Consider the following 22,465-nt stretch of genomic DNA (forward strand, 5'->3'; position numbering starts at 1 on the left):
TAAATTTCCAACCTTTTAAGGGGGTTTTAGCCCAAACTAGTTCCCACTGATGTTACGTTCAGCTGAAGCATCTGTTTCGACATCTTATCTTCAACAACAGGACATCTATTCTACTTTCTTATCTTCACTTGACAACAAGCTCTGTGGCCTCCTCCGCATTCTGTTCTTGAGCTTACATTTACGCAAGCCTCCATCCTTCAGCTTATATCTGCTCAAGTTATGTGAAAGACTGTTTTCACAATATAGAAAAGCTGTTCTCATGATTAAACCTATTTAACGATAAATGGAGTCTAGCAAGCTATCTCACAACAACAAGAGACAAACTTGAGGTGAAATCTGAACTTTCGGTGCATTTTCCCATCAGGTTAGCTCATGCCTCCCAAACAGCAAATCCAGCCGTGTCATCAGCCAGATGAGCCTGCGGTGTGCTGAAGTTTCCTGTTTTCCACTGCAACTGGACCATAGCACGCTCAATTCTGCCCTGCACGATGGCACCTCAGAGGCCTCTTCTGGAGGCCCAACCAGAAGAAATAGTGATACCTACTGTTGAGAGAAACTGCTTTTCCCTGCACTGAGGCTGTGTCTCCAGGTGCTGCAGTGCAAAACCTTCCTAGCTGAGCCCATAAAGTGGGGAGGTTAAAGAGCTCAGGAAATCTCTTGGCAGTTTTGCAATGAATCAATGGGCAGGAGGAGCTGTAATTACAGCAGCTTAGCCACTCTTTTGCAGCTTTTTCCCACATCGATTGCATTTTTCCTTAGAATGAGTGGTGAGCCCAAGCACTGTGGTGAGGAGCAGGGCTAGGTGCCCACTTCAGTGCCAGCCTCCCAACTGTGGACTGACACAAACCCTTGGAAAACAACACATTTGAGGAGGCTGGTCATCATGCTGCTGTTGGCTTCTCTGGGTCAAGTTTCACATCTGATCCTGTCCAGTGGCTGCAAATCCAGGGAATTAAAATCCCTACCAGCCACATGGACAGCAGTGAAATCCTGGGGCTTCATTGCAAGTTGAAGGCTGCATCAGGGCTGCAGTCATCAGCACCTTTGCTCTGAGCCCAGCCACAACACTCCCATGCAACCAACTGCATGGCCTGGATGCTCCACACTAGAGGTGCTCGAGAGCCACAGTTGTTCTGCCCAGAACAGTGTCTTTGGTGGGTAACACCACTCACATATTTTGCAGAAGCCCTGAGAGGATGCACGGCCCCAACAAAACCACTGTGGGCTGAGGAGACAGCACAGTGTTCTCTTCAGGGCTGCCTCTGCCAGATACAGATGATTCTGGGTCATTCTGGAAGGTTCCAGAAGGTTCTTGGCATTTCTGGGTGGTTCCACAGGAGTTCTAGCCTGTTCTGGAGAGTTGTGGGTTGTTCTGGAAAGTTCCAGAGTTTTCCAAAGGGGTCCAGCCTGTTCTGGAGGATTCCAGGCAGCTCCAGAAGGTTCTGGGTGGCTCCACAGCACCTGTAAAGCCTAAGATAATGGGGTGGAGGGAGAAGGTGCTGTTTTACCTTTTTTTCTCACTATCTGAGCTTATTTTAATTGGCATGAATTTCAATTAATTTTCCATAAATCGAGGCAGATTTTCCCATGATGTTTATTAGTTAGCGATCTCTTTGGCTTTAACTTGACCCATCAGCTTTTCCAACTGTTTTTCTGATAATTTGGTGTACAGTTCCATGCACACTGGCGGCACGCGGCTTCCGAGCCCGTCATGCGTCTGTTGCCGGCTCTGACCGCCCTCCAAGCCGCCAGGGGGCGTGCTAAGCTCTCATTGCGCTCCGCCGGCGCTAGGGCACCGCGGCGGGCGGAAGGGGCCTCCCGCGGTGTGCGCCCATGGATCCGGGCGGCTCGCGCCACCTGAGGTACCGGGCAGCCAGGGCGGGAGAGGCCTTAAAAGGGCAACGCCAGCGGATGAGGAGGCAATGCGGGAGGCAAAGTTGATGGTGTAGTTTGAGGTGGCTGTGGTTGCTTGCTCTGACCGGTTCCCTTTTCTCTCCCCACAGGCGGAACAAGGCGCCTCGGCGCTCTTGCGGCCAGAAGGATTTTGCGCCCGACGGCTCCACCGAACAGGCCGAGCGTCTGCGGTTGTGCTTGGAGGAGCAGCGGCGGCACCTGGCCGAGGAGCGCGTGGAACGACCGTAAGTCTCTGGGCCTCGAGCCTGGGTCCAAGCGGCAGTGGGCAGCATGGCCGGTTTGGATGGGCCCTCGCAGCCCCTTGGTGCTATTGGGTGGGTCTGCATGCTGCATGTCAGTAGTGCTGCGGTTCAGGCAGCTCTTGGGGCTCCTTATGCGTCAGTTCTGGTAGCTTCTGTTCTACTCAGGAACTCATGGTATCTTGGGAGTTGTCTGCAGCTACTAGGCACTCCTCCTGCAGTCTTGTGGTAACAGTTTTTCTGTCCATGCCAAGTGGTAGAAACCCTTTGCACAAAGGTGCCCAGGCTTTCAGAGTGGTGGTTTACAGGCAAGGCTGAGTGGGTTGTTGTCTTCCACTGCATGTCCATAAACGTGCGTCTGGAGCAGCAATGGAGGCTCTCAGGTTGGGAGGGATGTTGGAAATGTTAAGGTTTGTTTCGCATAACAGCCCCTGACACAGGGAATTTGAGGTGCTAAGCATGTAGTCGTGTCTCCAGCAGGATGCTGCAGTATGGACTGACATCTGGGTGTTGCCCGGAGGTGCTGTTAAGTAGTGGGTGATGATAAAATCTTCACTTGGTATTGCTAGACCATCCCAGAGGATGGCAGCTTTCTCAGGCTTTACGCTGTAAAAATGCTAGCTGAAAGCTTGCTGCCGTTTGACATATTCCTGAGCTTGTTAAATTGTTATAATGGGAGTTGATTGTGGTTGATTGTAGAACATGTTGGTAATTAAAAAAAACTAATTTTTAACCTTCTCAGGGGGAATCTGGTGAAAGCTGTCTGGAAGCCAGAACAGGGCATTGTGGAGCTGGAGTCCCCAGCGGTGAGTCTGCTGCAGAGTGTGCTCAGTACCATCATCTCCTGCTGGCAGCTCCTTGATTTCTCTCTTGAATTGGGAGAGAGCCTGGTTGTCAGCGGAGAACAGCCAAAGTCCATCATAGGTTTGTGCTTCTGTTCCAGGGGAAGTTCTGGCACACCATGGGGTTCTCAGAGCATGGCAAACAGTGTCTGCTGCCTGAGGAGGCTCTGTACCTGCTGGAGTGTGTAAGTAGGCTACCTCTGCATGGATGGGAGCATTGTGCTCTTCATGAATAACTAAAGGAGCTGTACCAGCTGGATATTTACTCCCCTTTTGACTCAAGTCTACAGTCAGTTAATGTGTTATTGCTGCAATTTGAGCAGTTGATAAATGTCTGATTCTCAAAGTGTTGTCTCTTTTAGCCTGTTTGCTGGTGGCGGTGTCGGTCTCCAAGCCATGGGTTCATGTGTTGCATTCTAAAGCGGTCTTTATGCTGTTGATAGGATGTGTCAGTTGGATCAGCAACCAGTTTATCCAGCTGGTATTGTCTTTATCCCACTCATACATCAGATATGATGGTAGAGACTGGGAAGGTGTCTGGATGATCTGAATTACTGTTAGTAAAGCAGTAATAACTCTGAGTTCTCTATTCAGAGACCGCTGTTACTAGTGGCATAGGTGCATCAATCTAAAGGGGAACTTTTTTCTCCTTAATCAGATTATGGGCCTCTAATGATATCTGTTAAATCCTTATTGCAGTAGCTGGGTGTTTTTTGCCTCTTGCAATCTGACAATAGATCATAAACAACAGTAAAATGTAATCAATTGTTAAGTACAGAATCCATCCCCAGAAGCTGAGAAGACCAGCTAGATGGTTTTTTTTTTGCTTGTTTTTGGAAATTTACCTCTGGGATTGAGGCTGCAGTAAATGTTTAAGGAGCCACTAACTGGTAGTATTTGAGGATGCCTTCAATTCCCCTGCCTCAGCTCTCTCGGTGTTGCTAGTCCTAAATGTTTTGTAGTTGTGCTGTGTCCTGAATCACTGAGATAATAAAAATGAAAGGTAATTATCACCCAAACAATGATATTTCAAGTTGAGCAGATGCAGTGGTACCACTAAAGTGCAGTGCTGATGCAGGAGCTGGCAGCTTTGGATGAGAACTTCTTACCTCGCTGCTAAAACCGTATCATTGAGGAGGGACTGTATGTAGGAATCCAGGAAATGCATGGGAAGGCAAGAAGGGTGCTAGGACCAGCTATCAGGACCAATGACAAGATGCTGTTATGACCTTGCATAGATTTGTTCCCTGTGATTCTCTAAACATCAGTCTTTATCCCCACAGGGCTCTCTTCAGCTCTTTTACAAAGATGTGCCCATGTCAATCCAGGAAGCCTATGACATTCTGCTGTCCCAGGAGGTGATGAACCTGCTACATTACCAGGTGTGTTGGGAGCTCTAGCAGTGCATGAAAACAGGGAGCCCAGCCTTTGCCACATGACCCTTTTCCAAGGACAGGGTAGACAGGAAGGGAAGTGGAGTCGTTCTGAGTTTTCCCCCATACCACCAGCCCCACTCTTCTTCCAGATAATTGCTTTCAGTTTCCCTGTCTTTGCTCTGACTCCTAACCTTAGAGATTTTTTCCTCTGCCCATGCCATACAGTGTTAACATAGTTGCAGCAGAACTGAGGAAGATTCTTTGGTGTTAAGGCAGACACTTAACCTTCTTGTTTTCCTTCGCTCCAAGGTGTTCAGCCACTTGAAGCAACTGGGCTATATTGTACTGAGATTCAACCCCAGGTAATCAGCTCTTTCCATGTTGCTTTCTCCTCTCTGAAGACCTTGAGCAGCCCTGTACCTATTCTGTGGCTCTTGTGGAACTACAGAGAAGAGGACTGACCCTGCATTCCATGTCTTGGGAGGATTAAAGGCTAAAAGTCGCACCTTACGCTTTCTTCCTCTTTCCTTGTGAGGAGGTTACTGCTAATATGAAATGTGGCATGAATTTAGGATGACCTTGGTCCTTCTTGTGGATTTCTTTTTCCTGGAAGAAAGGGTTTTGGCTGCTGTTTTCTGGGGATTGAGCAAAAGAGTATTTTCACTATCTTGCCATGCTCTCAGTCTCGGGTGTCTCCTTGCAGCACTGTCCTGTCTCCCTACGAGAGGCAACTAAACCTGGAAAGTCACTGCAAGAACTCTGGGAAACACCGTCACAAAAGGAGGAGGGGTTCCAGCCCTGGGTAAGGATGTGGCCCGAAGCTGCCTTCCATGCTCTCCCAGGCCCTGCTGGCTCAGGAACAGCTGCTTTGTGTGGTGACCTTCCTAAGCACTGCAGTGCTATTTGTGAACCCTTGGCAGTGTTCTCTTCTGTCACACCTGTATGTCATGCAGGGCTAATGGGATGCTGCTAAGATTCCCAAATACAGTGATGTCACATTGGAAGGGGAGAGAGGTCAGTGCAGAAGAAATGTGGCAGATATCTTCTCTCTCTTTTTCCTAGAGGGGCCGGAGACACAACAGTGTCCATTTCGCACTTTTTCCACTGCCTTGATGGAGCTTGCATGTTAGGATTGCACAGCAAAGGGCATAGTTTGGTCCTGATCCTTGTATATAGCTCTAGAAATTGTAAAAAAAAAAAAAAAAAAAAACCACAGAAGCTAACATGATGACTCATTTTGCTATTACAATTATGAAAGTTTCCAGTAGGTGGCATCCTCTTTTAAAAAACAGGGAGGAAGACACCGATATGCAGCTTCCTTCCCGTTACTAAATAAATTGGTGCCCAAAGAGCTGTGAAGTTTTTGGAACTGGGAGATAAAACTGCTTGTTTCAGAACTGTTCCATCTTTTTGGTAAGCCAGGGACTGGTGCCAGGCACCAGTGAGAGATACTGGCAGAAAGGTTTGTGCCTAGTCATGCTGGTATCTGAGGCCTGCTCAGTTCAACTGATGTCCATAGCATTTGCATGGAAGTGCTTGGCACAGCATACAGGATCTGTGGAGGCTGCAGGATGGGTTCAGAATGTGTATAAAAATCAAGATAGATTCTCTTGGATATGGAAATCAAACCTCATGCAGGGATGCTGAGACATTTATTCTACATTTGTCATTCTCTGCTTTGTTTTGACCTCTTCAGTTGTTTTTTTTGTTGTTGTTGTTTTTTTTCTCCTTCTGTTAAGCATACACCTTCCTTCCAGCCATGAGGTTGTAGTCAGGGGTTTGCAGACCTGTCTGGAGGCTCCTGACACCCTTGCCATCCTTCCTTCAGGCACAGCAGAGTGCATTCTTGCTATTACATTGGAGAAAGCAGGATTTAAAGGGAATAATATATCACCATGAACCCTTCCTGATTTTTATGCTGCTGTTTCTGTCTTTAGATTGTGTGAGAAGAAGCATAAGATATCTGAGGACCTTCCAAAAGCTGAAGAGACCCATGAAAAAGGTGGAGATGGCTGTGGAGAATTCAGCTGTGTTTCCTTGGATGAGAAGCCATTGTCAGAGCAGCTAAGGGAATTGGATACTGGCAGTGGAGAGGAGCAGTTTGTTACATCAAACCCAGTTCCTCTTGATACAGGACGAAAGAACTCCCCAAGCCCCTCCAGGAGTCTGGGGACTGGAGACCAGAAGGCGAGCAGCACTGGTGTACCTCACTGGGATTTCACCACCATCATCTTGCCAAATGTGGCCCCAGATCAGCCATGCATACATCTGCCCTCACCTGACAACAAGCTTCTGCCAGAAAATGTGCCAGGGAGGGAGGTTGATGCAGCTTCCTGGTGCAGACGCATCAACCAAAAACAGGAGAAGCTGTCACAGAAGGAAAGGGAGCAGTGGGAGAGGGAAAGCAAATACAAGAGCAGTATCAATGCTGACAGGGAGGTGAGGTGCTGCTTCAGCTGGCAGGAATACAAAGCTCTTTTGAGACGGAGGAGCCAGCAGAGAGTTTGGAGACGACCACCGCATCTCTGGGACCAAGGTGTCACACCACTTCTGCAGCCAGAGGAAGCTACCTCATCAGGTAGGGGCTATGAGAGACTACCAAGGACATCAACACTCTCACCCTGCCACATCTCCGTGAAAGGCTCATTTGTGCAGCAGCAAAAGGGATGACCTGGAGAAACTAAATACCAGTTTAGGGGGGTAGTGCCTTGAGAAGGAAGATTTCGTTTAAAGGCCTAGGCAAAGTAGGCACAGATAAGCCAAGTATGGATAGGGCAGAGGGAAGAAAGCTTGTTCTCCTGCCTTTCCATCTCTTTCTGTAGTTTTCTGTAGCCCACTCAAATGCCAGGATGACAGGGCCTTGGTCTTGTAATCCATTCTCCATATCTTGCTGTATTTCAGTCCTTCCTGCTAGGCTATTAGGCATGTGAAATCAGGGCTAGCAAATGGCCAAGCTCTTGCAGGATGTTCTGGGCTGTGTGATGGGAGGAGATGAGGGAGTCTTTGAAGGAGCTGGTGGTGGCTCTAGTGACAGTGCTGCCAGCCATTGTTGGAGGAGGAAGATTTGCAAGTGGTGGTGGAGTGCTTAGAGTGCCCTAGGACAGAAGTAGCTGGTCTAATTCTTTCCTGTTCTTCCTCTCTCCAGCTGCAGTCCTCCAGCAGATCAGTGTGCTGCAGCCCTCCCACATTCTGGATGGAGCCTCCGGGTTAGTATCCAGCCAGCCGGCTCATAGCTGCTAGGGTATGTAGCTGGGCTGTCTTGTGACTGTCTTTGCTTGTGAGGTCTGTGAAATGCTCACAGCAGCAGCTTAGGAGCTATCTGACATTGGGGATACTGTTGCATCTGTAGTGAGTGGCTGGCATTTCTATGAAGCACTGGGTCAGAGACATAGGTCTGCAGTAACAGAGATGGGGTGTTCCAGGCTGATTATGATGTTGGGGTTGGTCTCTTTTTCTCACTGTTCCCTTCTTGCATGCCAGCCAGGTGATCTCCCCAAGAGGTTTGGTTGGGTTTTACCTGTAACTCATCTCTGGAGTGTGCTGCCATCCCTGCTGCAAGGATGGTAAAGCCTGGGCCCTGGGATTTCTGGTCCTGCTCCTGCCTCAAAGAGTTGGCTGGCTGTGTATTGTCTCTTGTCAACGGTTTACGGGTGTTCGGCCCGGTTCTGTGACAAAGGGGACGGGGGACCCACGGGCCTACGCCCCGGGAAAAAGGGAAAAGGAGAAAAGGGTAAGGAGATGGCCCTGAGAGCAAAGAACAGCAGCAACAATCTGAGGAGAAACAAACTAATTTACTAAATATGATATCGGAATGCAAAACAACACACTATAATACAATATAATTACAATTTAAGCTGATAAATCCAATACAGAGAGAATGTCCCAAAATCAAGGTAGGCCTTACTCTACTACCAACGATAAGATGGCTGGAGAGCGAGGTGCTGCCAGGACGAGAGACGGGCGGAAAAAGGGACAAGGTCTCATGATCTGCAAGTTTTTATACTGCGAGCTTTTATCTTTTCCCTCCGTCCGGAAAATGGTAACTGAGGAGAAAAGTACCCTGGGAAATGTAGTAGTCCTTCTCTTCTGAGAACCAGGTACATTCACTACATGATGTTATGATGTGGAATACCAATAACCAAAAATCACAGAACCATGACATCTCTGTAGGATGAAGCAGTGCTTTGCTTCTGTATCTGCTGGTGGTACCTGTTAGAAGAGATTGCAATGAGAGGCAAGTGGCACCTTGCTCTGATCTGATTACAGAAAGTGGAAGATCTAGGAAGTAACTATGACAGCCCCGGGTTCAGTCCCTCGAGGAGAGAAGCCTTTCAAAGGGCCCAAACTAGCCAGGCTTCTAGAGCTTTTGTTCTTTATCTGCTGCATCTTTACCCTGCAGTGCTTCAAACCCTTAAGTATGTGCATGTTTTCCCTCTCCTGTAGGCTACAAGAGGACTTGGAGAGTATCAAGATAGACTTCAACATATATCAAGCAGATGCTGTGGCCAAGTTTAAGAAGACAAACCCTGGGAAGCCGTATGTCAGGATGTGTGTTCAGAGGTATCCGTGGGTCTCATGCTGTGATTTGAAGTTTGTAGTAATTCCTAATGATCTATGAATGACCCAGGATCTTGTGAGCTTTACAGTTCATCAGAATGCCTCCCTTAAGAGGATGGTCCTGCCCAAGTGTGTGTTTGTGTATGTATGTGTGTGTATATATATATATTTAGTTCAGCCCTTACTCTCAATCAGCCCACTCTATTTGGTCATCAGTGGATGATGGTCAGTGGTGTCAGGAATAAGAAGCCACAGTTATGCTTATGCAGTGCTTGTGAAATTCACATGGAACTAGCTCAGTTTTGTAAGGCATCTGAATCTTTAGCCAGTGCTGATCCTTGTGGCTTTCTGCAGAGATGCACTTCCCCAGAGCTTGTGGCAAGCTCAGGGCCATGAGTTTAATATCTTAGTCTTTGCCAAATGTAACTTTAAAATCAGTACAAACAGAAGATAGGTGTTTCCCTTTCTCGCTGGATCCAGAATCTAATACTTGAATTCTGTAGGTAGGTGTGAAGTTCTGTCCCCACCTTGCCTACTTTTGGTATATTAAAACTGCTCCTCTTCCACTCTGTGCAGCTAGTAGACAGAGCAAGGAAGGCAGTAGTGCAGTTTGACAGAAGTCTGTGTCATTGGCAAATAGGACGATCCTCGCTGCATAAACATTTCCATCCAAGAGCAAACTCTCTGTAGAATTAAAAGGAGGGAAAAACCAGTCAGGTGTTGATCCCAGTAACCTGAAGATCTTCCAGGCACAAAGGTGTTAAGATTGCATTGAATTGGCAACTTGCCAGCAGCCCTGTGAGCTGCATCTGATAGGCACAATGCGGAGTACTGTGCAAATGCTTTTGTTTTTGGCAAAGGATTTGACAGCTTCCAGTTTTTGACTTAGAACATGCTTTCTGGGGGGTTGGCAGTTTCCTGCTTCCTTTGAAAAGGATGGAGAGGTTTACTAACAACTCTTAAGACCGGAAGGTGCTGTTTTTGCTGACCAGGACAGTTTTTTAATATATTCTTGCTGTGAGGGCAATGGGATATTTTTCTCTCTACAGCTTTGACGAGCAGATCCCATCCCTTCAGGCTTTGAAGCAGGTTACATATCAGAGTGGGGATGTCCCAGTGGTCTTTGCACTGGTGGACCATGGAGAAATTGCCTTCTACTCGCTAAAGGAATTCAAGCTGCCAGTTGATGTTAATTACTGAAGTTATTCACATTAACTTAAATGGTGTGGGGTGAAGGAAAAATCTTCACTCTGGATTTGCTTTCTTGATTAATGAAATATTATAGAAAATAGAGCCTGTGATAACCAGATGGAACTTTGGGTGGTAGCACTGTATTTGCTGTTACAGGCTTCACCCAACTGGGAGATGGCTTATGCATGACAGCAAAATGCACTGAAAACAATGGCTTAGCTGGGCATTTCTGGACTGGAGTACACACTGCTTTGTTCTTGAAGGCGTTGGTTCTCCAGCTTTCTCATCTTGTGGACTACTAGTCTGCCTTTCCCGTGTCATGGCTGATCTGTGGACCATTAGAAGGCACCCTAATGCTGTAAAGCCCTTGTCGTATGTTAGGAATCACTGTGCTAGGTGAGCTGAACAATTGGAGTCGCTCATAGCAGCCAGGGGCAGAAAAAGCTGATCAGATCAATGGTGGTGTCCTGAGCCTCTGTCATTCAGTTGCACCAGCAGATCAGAATCTGATCCAGTAGTCCAACAGTTGAAAATGAAACAGACATAAAATTCAGTCACTCTGATAAAAGTTTCCAGGCTCTTGAGAGTTGGAAAATCAGTGCCTTGCACGCGGTTTCATCACTCAGATCACTAAAGGCCCCAGAGCGCTGCATATAGTGCCCAGCCTCCTGCTGTTGCAGTTGGGCTGGGATATATTTTGGCCATACAACATTATGCCATATTAAAGTTATACCATCAGTATTGGCATGCTGTATCTGTTGATCTCAGCAGGGCTTTACTACAGCCCCTGTTTTAACCTGATGTCCTCTTTCCTGGCTGTGGATCCTTGTCTGTCTTTCTCAAGTGAGAGATCCCCAAGTAAAGAAAGAAGGTAGAAATGCCTCCTGAGCCTTCCAGGCCTGGCGCTGTTATGCTTCAAACTAAGGACATCATTGCGTTCAAGGCTGTATCATGTGAGCCTTCCTCCATCATATCCAGGTACCAAATTTGCTTTAGCTTCTATGCAAAAGCACCAGTGTCAGGTGCCAGAAAGTCTGTTCAGTAGGTATTGAGCCCAGCTGTGTTCAGTATCTAGGTTCTTCAGAAGTCTACTAGCAACTGTTCTAGATGCATCTTACGTGATAATTTTTTAGTTCCTTTTGGAGGTGGGGAGAAGTTTGAGCAATAAAGAACCTTTTCCAACAGTGTGAGCTCCTCAGTCTGGTTCTTAACTTCCCCAACAATGTTTGAGTTACACAGAGAAACACTTCAGGGGCCCAGCAGTTTCCCCAGTAGCACTGTTGTGTGAATGCCTGCTCATAGTCCTGCAACCATGAGGCTGTGTAACTCCTACATCTGTATTTGGATCCTACTTCCTTGTTCCTGGGAGGGCAGCATGACTCAGAGCCTGGAGGAGTCTGCTTCCCCATGCAGGTCCTGTTAGCAGACAACACCTTGCCATCTACCTCCTGTATAGTCAGAAGTATTGTAGCCCAGAGTGGCAGCAATCTGCTGCAAGCACCGTGCTTATTCCTGTTTCACTCACATGCTTGTGTTATCAGATGCTGGAATTCAGCAGGACACTGACAAGGTAAGGGTCTGACAGTTCCTCCTGCACAGACTTCTCTTCCTCTCTGCCCAGAGCCTCTGCCTTTGCTCTGGTAGTCCTCTTCGGAGGCTGGGCCTGTTGGCAGTTCCAGTCTGTGCCCTCAGCATTCTCCCAAGACTGTTTTGCAGATTAAAGGCAGTGAGAAGAGAATTTCTAAGAGCAGACGCAGCCAGAAGAGCTCCAGTCTGACCTACAGGGCTCTTGTTTGTCCTGGAATTAGGTCAAACTCATTCCTGTTGATTTCAGTCAGTCTCTTCTCCTTATGCCAAAGTGAAATTGCATTGATGAACTCTACAAGAGCCACCTAGTGAGTTTCACTCGGGCAGAGACTCCCTGATTCAGCAGGAAACAATTACAACTTAATAACCACTGCAGGGAGGATTGAGAAACTGTGCCTGCCTTGCTCAGCACCACAACATCTGACAGTCTCTTTACCGGGATGGGATTATGACACAGACTGATACCACTGCTCCATTTTGGCCTGTGATGTGGATTGACAGGATGTTGCAAGGTGATGATGGAAGCGAGTAGTTTAATTTAAAACATTCACCTTTGGAAGCTGGGTTGAAATAGTGACTGATGGCCCATATCAAAGGTAATTAACTTTTCATGGATGCAGACTTCCAACTGCTATTGCACTGTCACATAACTACTCATTCTTTGCCAAGCTCCTTGAAATAGGAGACGCTGTCAGCAGGAGAGCTGTGTAACAAGATAGCAGCAGTTCTGTCGCTCTATCCAGCTAAGGCTTCAACTTCCTTTTAAGTGTTCCCATCCCTTTTATTTTTGCAGCTGATTATGGGTTGGAGTCTTCCCCTGGCTTTGTCCTGTGTCGCTGCCCTGTGCAGGGCTGGCGAATAAAGGGAGCAGAGAGAAGAGGGACAGACACAGCATGAGAACCGGCTTTCTCGGCCCTGACCAGTTACGCACTACACACGCGTCCTACCTACCTACACCTACCTACACCTACCTCAGCCCACTGGGGGTACCGCTTGTGAACGGCGGGGGTAGGGACCACCCATAGGGCGGTGGTTACAGCAGCTGCTTTCTGATTGGCTCAAAGCGGGCCGGGAGTGAATTAGCCATGCCCACGAGCGGATGGAAGAGGGAAGAGACTGCGGATCCGATCATTTGCATGCAGAGCTCCTCCCGGGGGGGGGGGGTGTAGCTTACAGACGGAGCACCGCCCCGGGAGCGCAGTTTGCACGCGAGGCGCCGCCCCGCCGCACCCCTCCCGGAGGTGCCCAGTGAGGCCGCCGCCGCGCAGAGAACGGGGAACGAGCGCGGAGCGAAGCGAGACCGGGGCGGCTTGGCCCAGGCGCCCCCGCAGGTGAGCGCGGCGGATGCGCTGCCCCGGGCTGGGCTTCAGGTCCCCGAGTGGGGTCCGACTGCGGGAGGTGTCGCTCGGAGGGCCGGGCCGGTACCCGAGCCAGTGCCCGCGGCCCCACCCAGGCACCGCAGTGCCCTGCGGGCTTTGCTCCGGAACCTCTCCGACGGGACCGGCAGGTGCTCACGGCGTACACGTCCGCTGCCCTGGGAGACCCCTTTACCTAGGACACGGGCTTAACTCGCTCATAAAAGTTCAGGCACCAGTGGGCTGTTGAGTTTGTAGGGTTTTTTTAACTCGCTTTTTTTTTTTCCTTGCTTATCGAGTTTGATTTATTGTGTTTACTCTGCACTGAGGGTGCAGCTAGGACGAGCTACCAGGGAGACTGAGAGATTTACATTCTGGGACTTTTTTGAGGTAGCTGCTGTGGCTGCTTACTCCAAACTTCCCACCCTAGCCCTTGGCATGAGTGGGTTGTGGACCTAACACTTGCTGGGAAAGTTGTCCTCTACAGGAGCCACAACCACCTTGCTGTGCTCCTGGACCGTCCCATCTCGCTGCTGCTGTGACCTGAGCCTCACTGTGCAGTGAGAAGGGACGTGGCTGCAACCCTCTTTTGTGGTACTCTTTCTGTGGCAACACGTGTGAGGGAAAGTAGTGAATAAGAATTGTCATGTGTGCTTTGGGACGTTCTGTTACAACCTTTCTATTATTACTCTTGTATAATAATATATATATATATAATAATATATATTATTATTACTCTTACTACTCTTATTATTCTATTACTATTGCTCTGTATTTTTTTTTTCCTCCCCAGAAAGCTTGCTGGGTGAGAGGGTGTGTTGCTTCAAACCAGCCTGGAGCAGGCAAGACAAGAAAGTGAGATGAGAGTTGTTTTGCTTTTTCTCAGGTTACCTGCAGTTGTGGCAGTGGAACAAGGTGGTTGCTGACACCTTGTCTCCTGGAGGTGAGGCATAGTCTTGGCTTTGGTGAAAGTTTTGTGTGTTTCTGTGTAGTAGCGCTAGTGGAACAGAGCAGCTGAAGTGGACTCAAAGGTCTGTATTTCTGCAGTGGCACAGAGCTTTATGCTTAGGTGAAGATAACGATAAGATGAGAAGAGAACTTGTCTGGATAATAAAAGTTGTGCATTGTGATGTGCTACTTGATGGGAAAGCTGCTTTTTGTATTCATCTGAGAGTGCTTCAGTCAACTGGAATATCTTGCTGTACCAAGTCCCAGGTGAATCTATGCTCAAAGCAGGCTGCCTGCTGTTTTTACCTTTGATTTGGGAAGCGGGGACTTCTGGCATGCAGAATGCAAAGCTGTGGTGCATCCCAAGGCTTCTCTGTGCATGCTGACACGTTGTTTGTAAAGGCAGCCTGGACAGTGGAAGGGGCAAAGACAGTCTGTATAGCTTGAGGTGCTCCATTCAGTTTGTGGTATGGAAATGGGAAAATAATTCTGAAACATTTTTGTAGGAGAGTGCTGGAGAACATCATTTTTTACTTGGTTTTGTACAGATTGCATCTGTTCCAACTCCTTACTGAAGAATACTATTGGAGGAGTTAAATCAGTTCAGAGAAACCTATGTCTTCTGGTTGCCTCCTAGTACAATATTGCAATTAGTATGGTGAACTATGTTTGGGACTGCTGTGGGTATTTTTCCTCACCAATGTTGTGGCTTGAGAGATGTTAGAGGATTTAAACATATGTAAGTAGTGTGGTTAGTACATGACAATAAGAGCGTGTGATACTGCTAGGAACTTGATCTTCATTTAAAGTGGTTTATTGAAGGGGGAGCTGGCAGTGGCTGGAAGTTTTATTTCTGTGCAGAAATTCTATGGAAAAAATGGTTTATCATCAGAAAGTTTCTTCTTGCTAGATCTTTCTATGTTGCTTTACGAAGAACTTTGTGGCTTACTCTCTTGACCCACTATGTTTGGTGTGTAAGGTGCTATTCCAAAACTACAAGCCATCTGAATCATGCATATTAGTAGACAAAGTAGACAAAGAGTTTTGCATGATGTACAGTTATGTCCAGTGCAGAGACTTTGTTCTTCTATAGCAATTTCATGTTGTCATGCTCCCATAACAAGGAGAACACAATAGGAGTCATAATGACACACGAGATTTGCACAATTAGTAAATTCATTGCAAATGGGAGGTTTCTGGTAACTGAACACAAAGCTGTGAGAATACACGAACTCTGATTTGTACGATTGTTTCTCAATTATTTTAGAAGGAGTCTTGGAGAATCCATCCAATTCTTGTTAACGTTTTCTCTATTTTAGGAGGATGTTCATTTAACTCTAGATTCACAAAAATAAATCCTTTTTGCAGGAGGATCTTTCAGTTTACCTCTCTGCTGCCTGACCAACATATGCAAGCTGCATCTGATTACTCCCCTGTTTCTATAAAGTTGCAAATGCTGGGGTTATGCAGTTATCAGCACTTACGTTGTGCAAGGGAGATTTATGTATGATCTCAGATATAAAAATAATGCTATCAGAGCATCTTTTCGGAGAAGCCTTATTCTGGGGAGAGGAGAGTGTATTTCATGCTTCTAAGCTTTCCACCAACTGCAAATGCTTCTTCACTTGCTCTACATATTCTGCTTGGCTTGTGTTTTATACTGCAGTGTATGTCTTGATAGCGTGTCACAGCCAAGCAAGATTATAGAGATGAACTTCACAGTGGCAGCCCAATTAAATAAACAGCAGGGATTGTTTCATTGATTTCAATCTATAACTTTTAATTTCATAGAGATTAATGTTTGACGAGTCTAATGGCTTTCTGGAATCAATAAACTTAATCATGCTAATATTTAAATAATGCTGATTTTGTTAATACCAGTACAACTGGTACTAAGGAATAGCTTTTTCCTGTGAAATTGATCTAGCCTTTGTTTTGTTACTGCTCACATTTCTGGGGGCAGGGAAGAGGCCTAGATCAGACAAAGCTGTGGTGGTTGCTGTTTGATTGTAGTTCAAACAAAGCTTTTTGGTAAGGACTCTTATTTTAGCGGAGCTTATAAAGTATTATCAAATGTGTAGGTGGAAATTCTCTCTTTAAGGATCTGTAAGCAGGAAAGAGTGGTGGAGGAGGAAAGAACAAAAAGCAGGAGATGTAAAACATGGCAAGATTCAAAAGTACTTGAGATGTTTGCCTTTTAGAGAAAGCTGTTGGACCTGTTCAAATTGAGTAAAGGTCACCTCGGAGGTAATTTGCAACTCTCTTACCTGAGCAAAATACTCATTACAGGTGTGGCTTAACTTGGGACCATGTCCACGTATAATACAGTCTGTGTATGAAAAAATTCTGACCTGGGCTTCCTCATCTTGTAAGACTGGATTAGCTTGCATGATTGGGATTTAAAGTATCCGTTCTCTTACACTTGTGGATGGATCTTTCACTGTCATAATAGGATGTGAGCAAAAATTGCAAAAAACTTCTACAACAAGTGATTCCCTCACGGCCTAGTTGACTGAGAAAATCCAGACTGTCTCAGCAAGGTGTACGTGTGCACCACGACACATGGCCACACGCTGAAGCAATGAAGACAAAACAAAACGTAGAGCTCCGCAATGGGATTGTGAACGCGCAGCAGCAAGTAACAGTTACTGCTTTTCCTAGGAAGGGGCATTTTCATTTGTTGAGTATGGGTCTGCTGTGAGACCTGGCATGTGTACTTGCCATAAATCTCAATGTCTGAAATGAACTGAGCTAAGCAAAGAAGCCAGAATGAAATCTGGTTTCAATGTTAACTGCTCAGCCCATTATTGGCAACAGGATCATCTTGCAACTTGTGTTAACAGTAACCCCAACATCTCTTTTTGCTTTTCTGTGTGAATAGTGAAGAGCATTTGTTTTGTGGCTGGGTCTAATTAAATGAGGTGAAGAAGAGTACCTCACCTCGTTTAGCCAAGCATGGTAACAGAGCGGCATGAGCTGAATATACAGCATGCTTTGAGCTTTGCTGTCAGGTGTCCATGTACTCAGTGTGAGCAAAACTGGGATTGACTCAGCCTTGGTCTATTGTTGCCTATAAACAAACTGACCTCAGTACTTCTTAGAAGATAATGTTGCATATAGTTTCTGGTTAAGAGGCTAATTTTGAAAGCCTAAAGAATTGTTTTCCTGGAAAATAAGAACATTAGATGCACGCAGACCTGGCATGGCTTCAGAGGCTACTCGAGAATTCCTCTCCAGCTACTGGTAGCCACAACTGCTACCATATAACTGTAAATGCTGACTGGCAGATAACCGTAGAGCACATGGAACTGGAGTTTTATGTAAGACACCAAAGGTGTGTGGGAGAGAAACTGGGCTGCTAATATGTAAATGAGCATCTGGAAGATTATACCAACTGCGCAATCTTTTTGTTTTTACCAAAATCGGAAGAAGTACATATTGTATAAAAAGAAGATTCTCCTCATTGACAAGAGCCTTGTGAATTTCCAATAATTCTGCTTGGACAACCTGTGCTACAGTGCGTGTATTTGTCTTAACTGTTCCTTCCCAGCTTTTTCTCAAAGCTACTTTTCCTCTCATCTCCTACCATACTGTGACACTCAGGAGTTCTTTGGTCAGGCATAAGACCCTGATACAAGCAATGAAATCTGACTTGTAATGAACACATCATCTTGCCAGGGTGACGTTTTCTCCAAGTGAGTTACTGTTTTGTTCTATGAACTACTATGCTCCTTAGCCAGTTGAACAAGTTGTTGTGGGCTGGAGCGTGAATGCTAGATCTCTTGCATAAGCAGGTTAAAACAGCATGCTTCTAGATGCAGTTAATACTTCAGGATAAAACATTCTAGCAGTGTTAAATACAAGGCAGGGACTCCTCAATCAAGCCCATTCTTCTCCTTGCATTGCCACTAACTGTAGGTTTATCTCTGCTGTCACAGCTAAGGAGGTCTCTTTCCTAAAGTCAGAAGCATAATTAGCAGAGTTTCTATGTCGGTTTGCCTAGTTTAACAGGTCTGCGATATTGATTGACAGTGGAAAAGGGTGTGTCTCTGGCTCTTCCCTTGTCTGGCTAAGGGCAAGCTGTGTGTTATACACGGGTGTGATTTGCTCTCCTTGCGTAGCATGGCAGCTTGTCACTGTGCGATAGCTTTTGTTAGTTTACAGCAAACATAGCCTTGTGAAGATGTCCCTCTTTCTCCCAGGTACATCTATCTGGTGAAAGTTCTTTACAGAAGACCTGCAGTCTGACACAAATTTTGAAATTTCAGTTCAGCTACCTAAATTGTTGTAGAAAGATATACTTCCCAAGTAAATCACACATTTCTTCTTCCTCTCTTTGAAAGGATTCCCTGCTGCAGGTGTTCCTCTGCATGTTTCTCATTCCAGCTAGTGCTAATCGCACTGTTCACTAAGACAGATGCCTGCAGCTGCCTGGCTAAGAACCACCCTTCTCAATGCTGAGGGGAGATGCCTGTGGTTCTAAGCGGGGATTAAGTGACCCTGCTTGTTTGTTAGTGCTGATGTGATCTCCTGGTCCTCTGAAGGAGGACTGCATGTCAGTCTCCTTGATGAGCTCTGGACAGCACTGTGCAAGTGGCTGGAGATTTTAGAGAATGGATAGGGAAGATGTTAGTGGTTTACAGGCAGGTTCAGCCTGGTTCCATGACTAATGGGGCAGGGGGACCCACGGACCCACACCCTGGGAAAAGGGGAAAGGATAGGGAGATGGGCCTAAAAACAAAACAGTGGCAACGATCTGAGGAGAAACAAACTAATTTACTAAATAAGATATTGGAATATGAGATAACACAATATAATACAATTTAATACAGTGTAATTGGAATTGAAGCTAATAAATAAAACGAGGGTGTCCAAAAACCAAAGGCCTTACTCTAATGCTGAAGTCGGGACACTGCCAAGACGAGCAGCAAGGGAGGAGAGAGCGTCTCGTGATATGCAAACAGTTTTATCTTTCCCTCTGAGTGGAAAACGGTAACAGAACAGCGAACAGTCCTCTGAGAGATGCAGTTCTTCTCTTGTAGGATAGGTACCTGGAACTATCAACTACCCACAGAACTGGAGCGTTAATTCTTTAACTCCCAGTGCACCACATGATGTTATGCTGTGGAATACCAATAACCAAAAATCATAAAACCATGATAGAAGGTAAAAAGGAATTAATGCAATGAAGAAACATGGCTTCTAGCTTGGGGACTTTCTGAAGGGGTTTGTCAAAATATGGGTAGAGAGCGCTCTGTTTGTAATAATTTTTCTTCCTGTAAGTCCTTCAGGGTCGGTAAGGCCTTGTTAGAATCCATTTGAAAAACAATTCAAGCTCTCAGTAGTGGATGGCTGTTTTAAGTCATTCACCATTAGGTTGTCATTGGTAGCATCACACAGATAGCTAGCCACCTTGTTTTCCAGCTTCTGTGCTGATGGGCCAAGAAAGCTGGATTCTCTGTTACCCATCCAACATTTCTGTTTGAATCAAGGGTCCAAGGCCCTGTGTTGCTTTGGTAGTCCCATCGGTGATCCTGGTCCCTCTCAGCCTTTTGTGACAGTAGCCTAGTACTCCTGCTTCCTGCCTTGTATGCGTGTATCTTTTCTGACATGGCTTACTGTAGGATGTCTGTACTGGTTTCTCACTGCTTCTCAAAAGTTCTGGCTCTCACCATGCTTGTGTTAATTGTGTGCAGAGTAGCTGCTAAATTAGTGTAATTTCCTGCCCAGTGCATTAATGAAATACTGACTGGAGTGTCCAGCATCTGCTTGGTGAAAAGCTGAGCAGTCTGGGCACTGAAACTTGTGAAACTGGAATAGATTGCCCAGAGAGCTGGTGGATGCTCCGCCTTAGAGATAGTCAAAGTCAGGCTAGACAGGGCTCTGTGACTGAGCTGTAGGCGTCCCTGTTCATTGCAGGTGGGAAGCAGACCAGATGGCCTTTACAGGTCCCTTCCAACTCAAACAATTCTGCGATTCTATGAAAGGTGTGGGAACGGTGGTCCTGCCTACCCCGTAAATTGTCAGGATGTGATTCAAACTTTTGCTCTTGACTTGGTAGAGCTTAGCACAAATGCAGAGGAGAGATGTGACAAAGTGTGCAGAGTATGAGGCTGTAAGTTGGTACCCACTGCATGACTGCTAGATGCAAATTTGCCTATTGGATTCTCCTGCAGTTGTGAGAGGCAAGACAGTGAGACGCACTGAAAGGCTTGTGCTTCTGGCTGCAGGTGCAAGATTTTCTTCCGCTGCCCCTACCTTGAACAGAGAAGTTAGGCTTGATACTTTACAAAAGCAGGTTAATAATTAACGGAGCTACCCTGAAGGCTGCTCTGTGCCCTTTCTACCGTACCCACTGAGTAAGCTGAAAATGTGATTCTGTTTCTTCTGAGCTCAGTAGCCAGGGGGTTACCTGGGGTGAAAACTGATACTAGTCGATAATACTGTGAGCCTGGGAACTAATCTTTGCATTGGGTTTGCCTAAATGTTTAAGTAACTGCTGCAGTTTTGCTTGCCTCTTTGGATAAAGCCGGCTGAAGTGATCGCACAACGACAGTGTAAAGTCTTCTGAAATCCCATTGGTTCATCTGTACTGCTTTGTCTCAGCTATGCGAGAATGGCGTTGGGGGAGGAAGCCCTGCCGCTAGAGATGCTGTTTCAGGTGTTAGTTACTCTGTAGCTGTGTTTTCTCATCTTGCTCAGGCTGATTTGCGTTAAATGCTGAACCCAAATAACCTGCTTCTGCTTGCTTGTTTTCTCAAGCTGCTTTTGTTTACGTGGCTTTTCTTTTTTTGTTTGTTTGTTAGGATTTTTGGTGCCAAGCGGGGACAATGAGAAGATTTTTAAGACCTGGACATGATCCAGTAAGAGAGAGGCTCAAGCGCGAACTTTTCCAATTTAACAAGGTACAGTGCTATCCTCGAACTTCAAGAGATATGTGTATGAAGCAAATCTATCCAGAGCCATTGCATAGTATAGAGGAAAAGAAAAACTACTTGAGTGTGGGTAGAAAAGTTAAATTTAGGAGAAATGTTTTGTTCCAGTTCTCTGCACTGTATTTTTATTTTTTCCCCTCTGATGGACCTGACTAGTTTTCTTTATGCTCATGAGCATGTTCTCAATTCTGTTTTTTTTTTTAAGCAAAAAGATGCTGTCTTGCAGCTGAGTGGCACTTGCTGAAAGAAGAAATCTTTCCTATACTCTGAGTGTTCAGCACTTTGTCCTGCTATGTGCTGTGACAGTGTACGTTATAGCTAGTCTTTGCAGAACCACTATAAAAGTAAATATTTTTCTTAAGGTACACAGGTAAGACACAGTTTGTGATGCAGCTATTCTTTCACTGTGATTATACTTCGGGGTTATACGTGTACCTCTGTTTTTAAATGCAAATTTAAGTCTTTGGTAGAGATATGGGACTACCTAAGGCAGTACAGTGACCGCAAGTAGTTAACTCACTATTATCTTAGTCTGATTTTGTATCTGTTTTTTTTTTTTTTTTTTTTTGCCTTCTCTTTAAGAGGAGGAGCCAGCCATGGCTGTGCTGGCTATCCAGCACTCTATGCATTTTATTTTGAGTCCTGGACAGGAACATAGTGCATTTAAACTTGTAAATGCTTAATGTGAATTTATTGGTAGGCTAATGGCTGCTTACAAAAACCTATGTTGGGAATCAGAAGTGTATTTGTAGATTTTGAATTTCTGAAGTTTAAATTGAATTTTTCTGAAAAGTGTAATGGATGAATGAAGTCAGCCTAGGAAATAATCTCTTTGATTCTTTGAAATGGAAATTTGGATGTTTGGCGATAAATGCTTTAGTATAGTTTGGTACTAAAACGCATCACTTCCATGCACACTCAGCTCCCACTGGGGAGATAAAAGGAACTCAAGGCTGCTTCAGACCTATTTTCTCCTTGCTACCATGAGGAAGTGCTTGTGCAGAAGCAGTAGAAATGTCAGTGAATGTAACTTCAGTATTGAGTTGTTTGCATTTAGTTGAATGCAATGTTGGATTCAGAAGACATCTCAGGGATAGGTCAGAATTGCGTAAGAGCATATAAAATTGTACATAAGATGGAAAAAAACCTTTGCTCTTTCAGCGATGTCTCTTCCTTGAATAAGCCTTTTTCTTATGGGAACATTTGGCTAAGCTTTACCTCTCAGACATGGACTAATTTGGGTGATGCAAAACAGGACATCTTTGAAAGAACAAACTTTTGCAGCAGAGGGAAAATTCCAGGTATGTCTGAGCTTGGCATCAGAATTTGTGACTCCATTTGATTCAGTTCTGAAGGTAAAAATGACATCTTGTTTCTAGGGAGGTGACTACTTTGGGAACTTCCTAGTGATTTACTCACCACAACCTTGTGATTAAAGGCTTTACAAAATGCATTTTGCACTTCTAAGCCAAGCAAACTCGTTCTTCTATAACAAGAATTGGAAAGATGAACCAATGCTTT

The 22,465-nt window shown here is 45.7% G+C and overlaps 2 protein-coding genes across 10 annotated transcripts in view; both read left to right on the forward strand.

The window, feature by feature from the left end:
• On the forward strand, window positions 1,763-11,306 carry TSEN54 (tRNA splicing endonuclease subunit 54). Of its 4 annotated transcripts, none has more exons than XM_021414664.1 (11): window positions 1,763-1,862; window positions 2,004-2,138; window positions 2,896-2,959; window positions 3,097-3,180; window positions 4,279-4,377; window positions 4,681-4,733; window positions 5,075-5,173; window positions 6,309-6,949; window positions 7,517-7,577; window positions 8,815-8,931; window positions 9,978-11,306. In XM_021414664.1, exons 1-11 carry the CDS (start codon window positions 1,834-1,836, stop codon window positions 10,126-10,128), a joined length of 1,533 nt encoding a protein of 510 aa, XP_021270339.1. In that variant the 5' UTR covers window positions 1,763-1,833; the 3' UTR covers window positions 10,129-11,306. The 4 variants fall into 4 exon arrangements, with proteins under 4 accessions (XP_021270339.1, XP_021270338.1, XP_021270340.1 ...); XM_021414663.1 differs by having other exon boundaries at window positions 1,768-1,919; XM_021414665.1 differs by having other exon boundaries at window positions 1,768-1,919; window positions 10,276-11,306.
• Window positions 12,880-22,465, forward strand: part of LLGL2 (LLGL2, scribble cell polarity complex component) — a 32,359-nt gene continuing 22,773 nt past the window's right edge. For 4 of the 6 annotated variants that reach the window (XR_002443811.1, XM_021414656.1, XM_021414657.1 and 1 more), the window contains exon 1: window positions 20,816-20,914. Coding sequence is in view for 5 of the 6 variants with exons in the window: in XM_021414656.1 (XP_021270331.1) it covers window positions 20,840-20,914 (75 nt within the window). In the remaining variant the exon portion in view is untranslated. Of the gene's footprint in view, window positions 13,038-20,641; window positions 20,673-20,815; window positions 20,915-22,465 lie in introns of those variants that run through there. The other 2 variants (XM_021414658.1, XM_021414659.1) reach the window with 2 other exon arrangements.

Source organism: Numida meleagris, chromosome 17 (assembly GCF_002078875.1).
Source record: "Numida meleagris isolate 19003 breed g44 Domestic line chromosome 17, NumMel1.0, whole genome shotgun sequence".
Lineage (NCBI taxonomy): Eukaryota > Metazoa > Chordata > Aves > Galliformes > Numididae > Numida > Numida meleagris.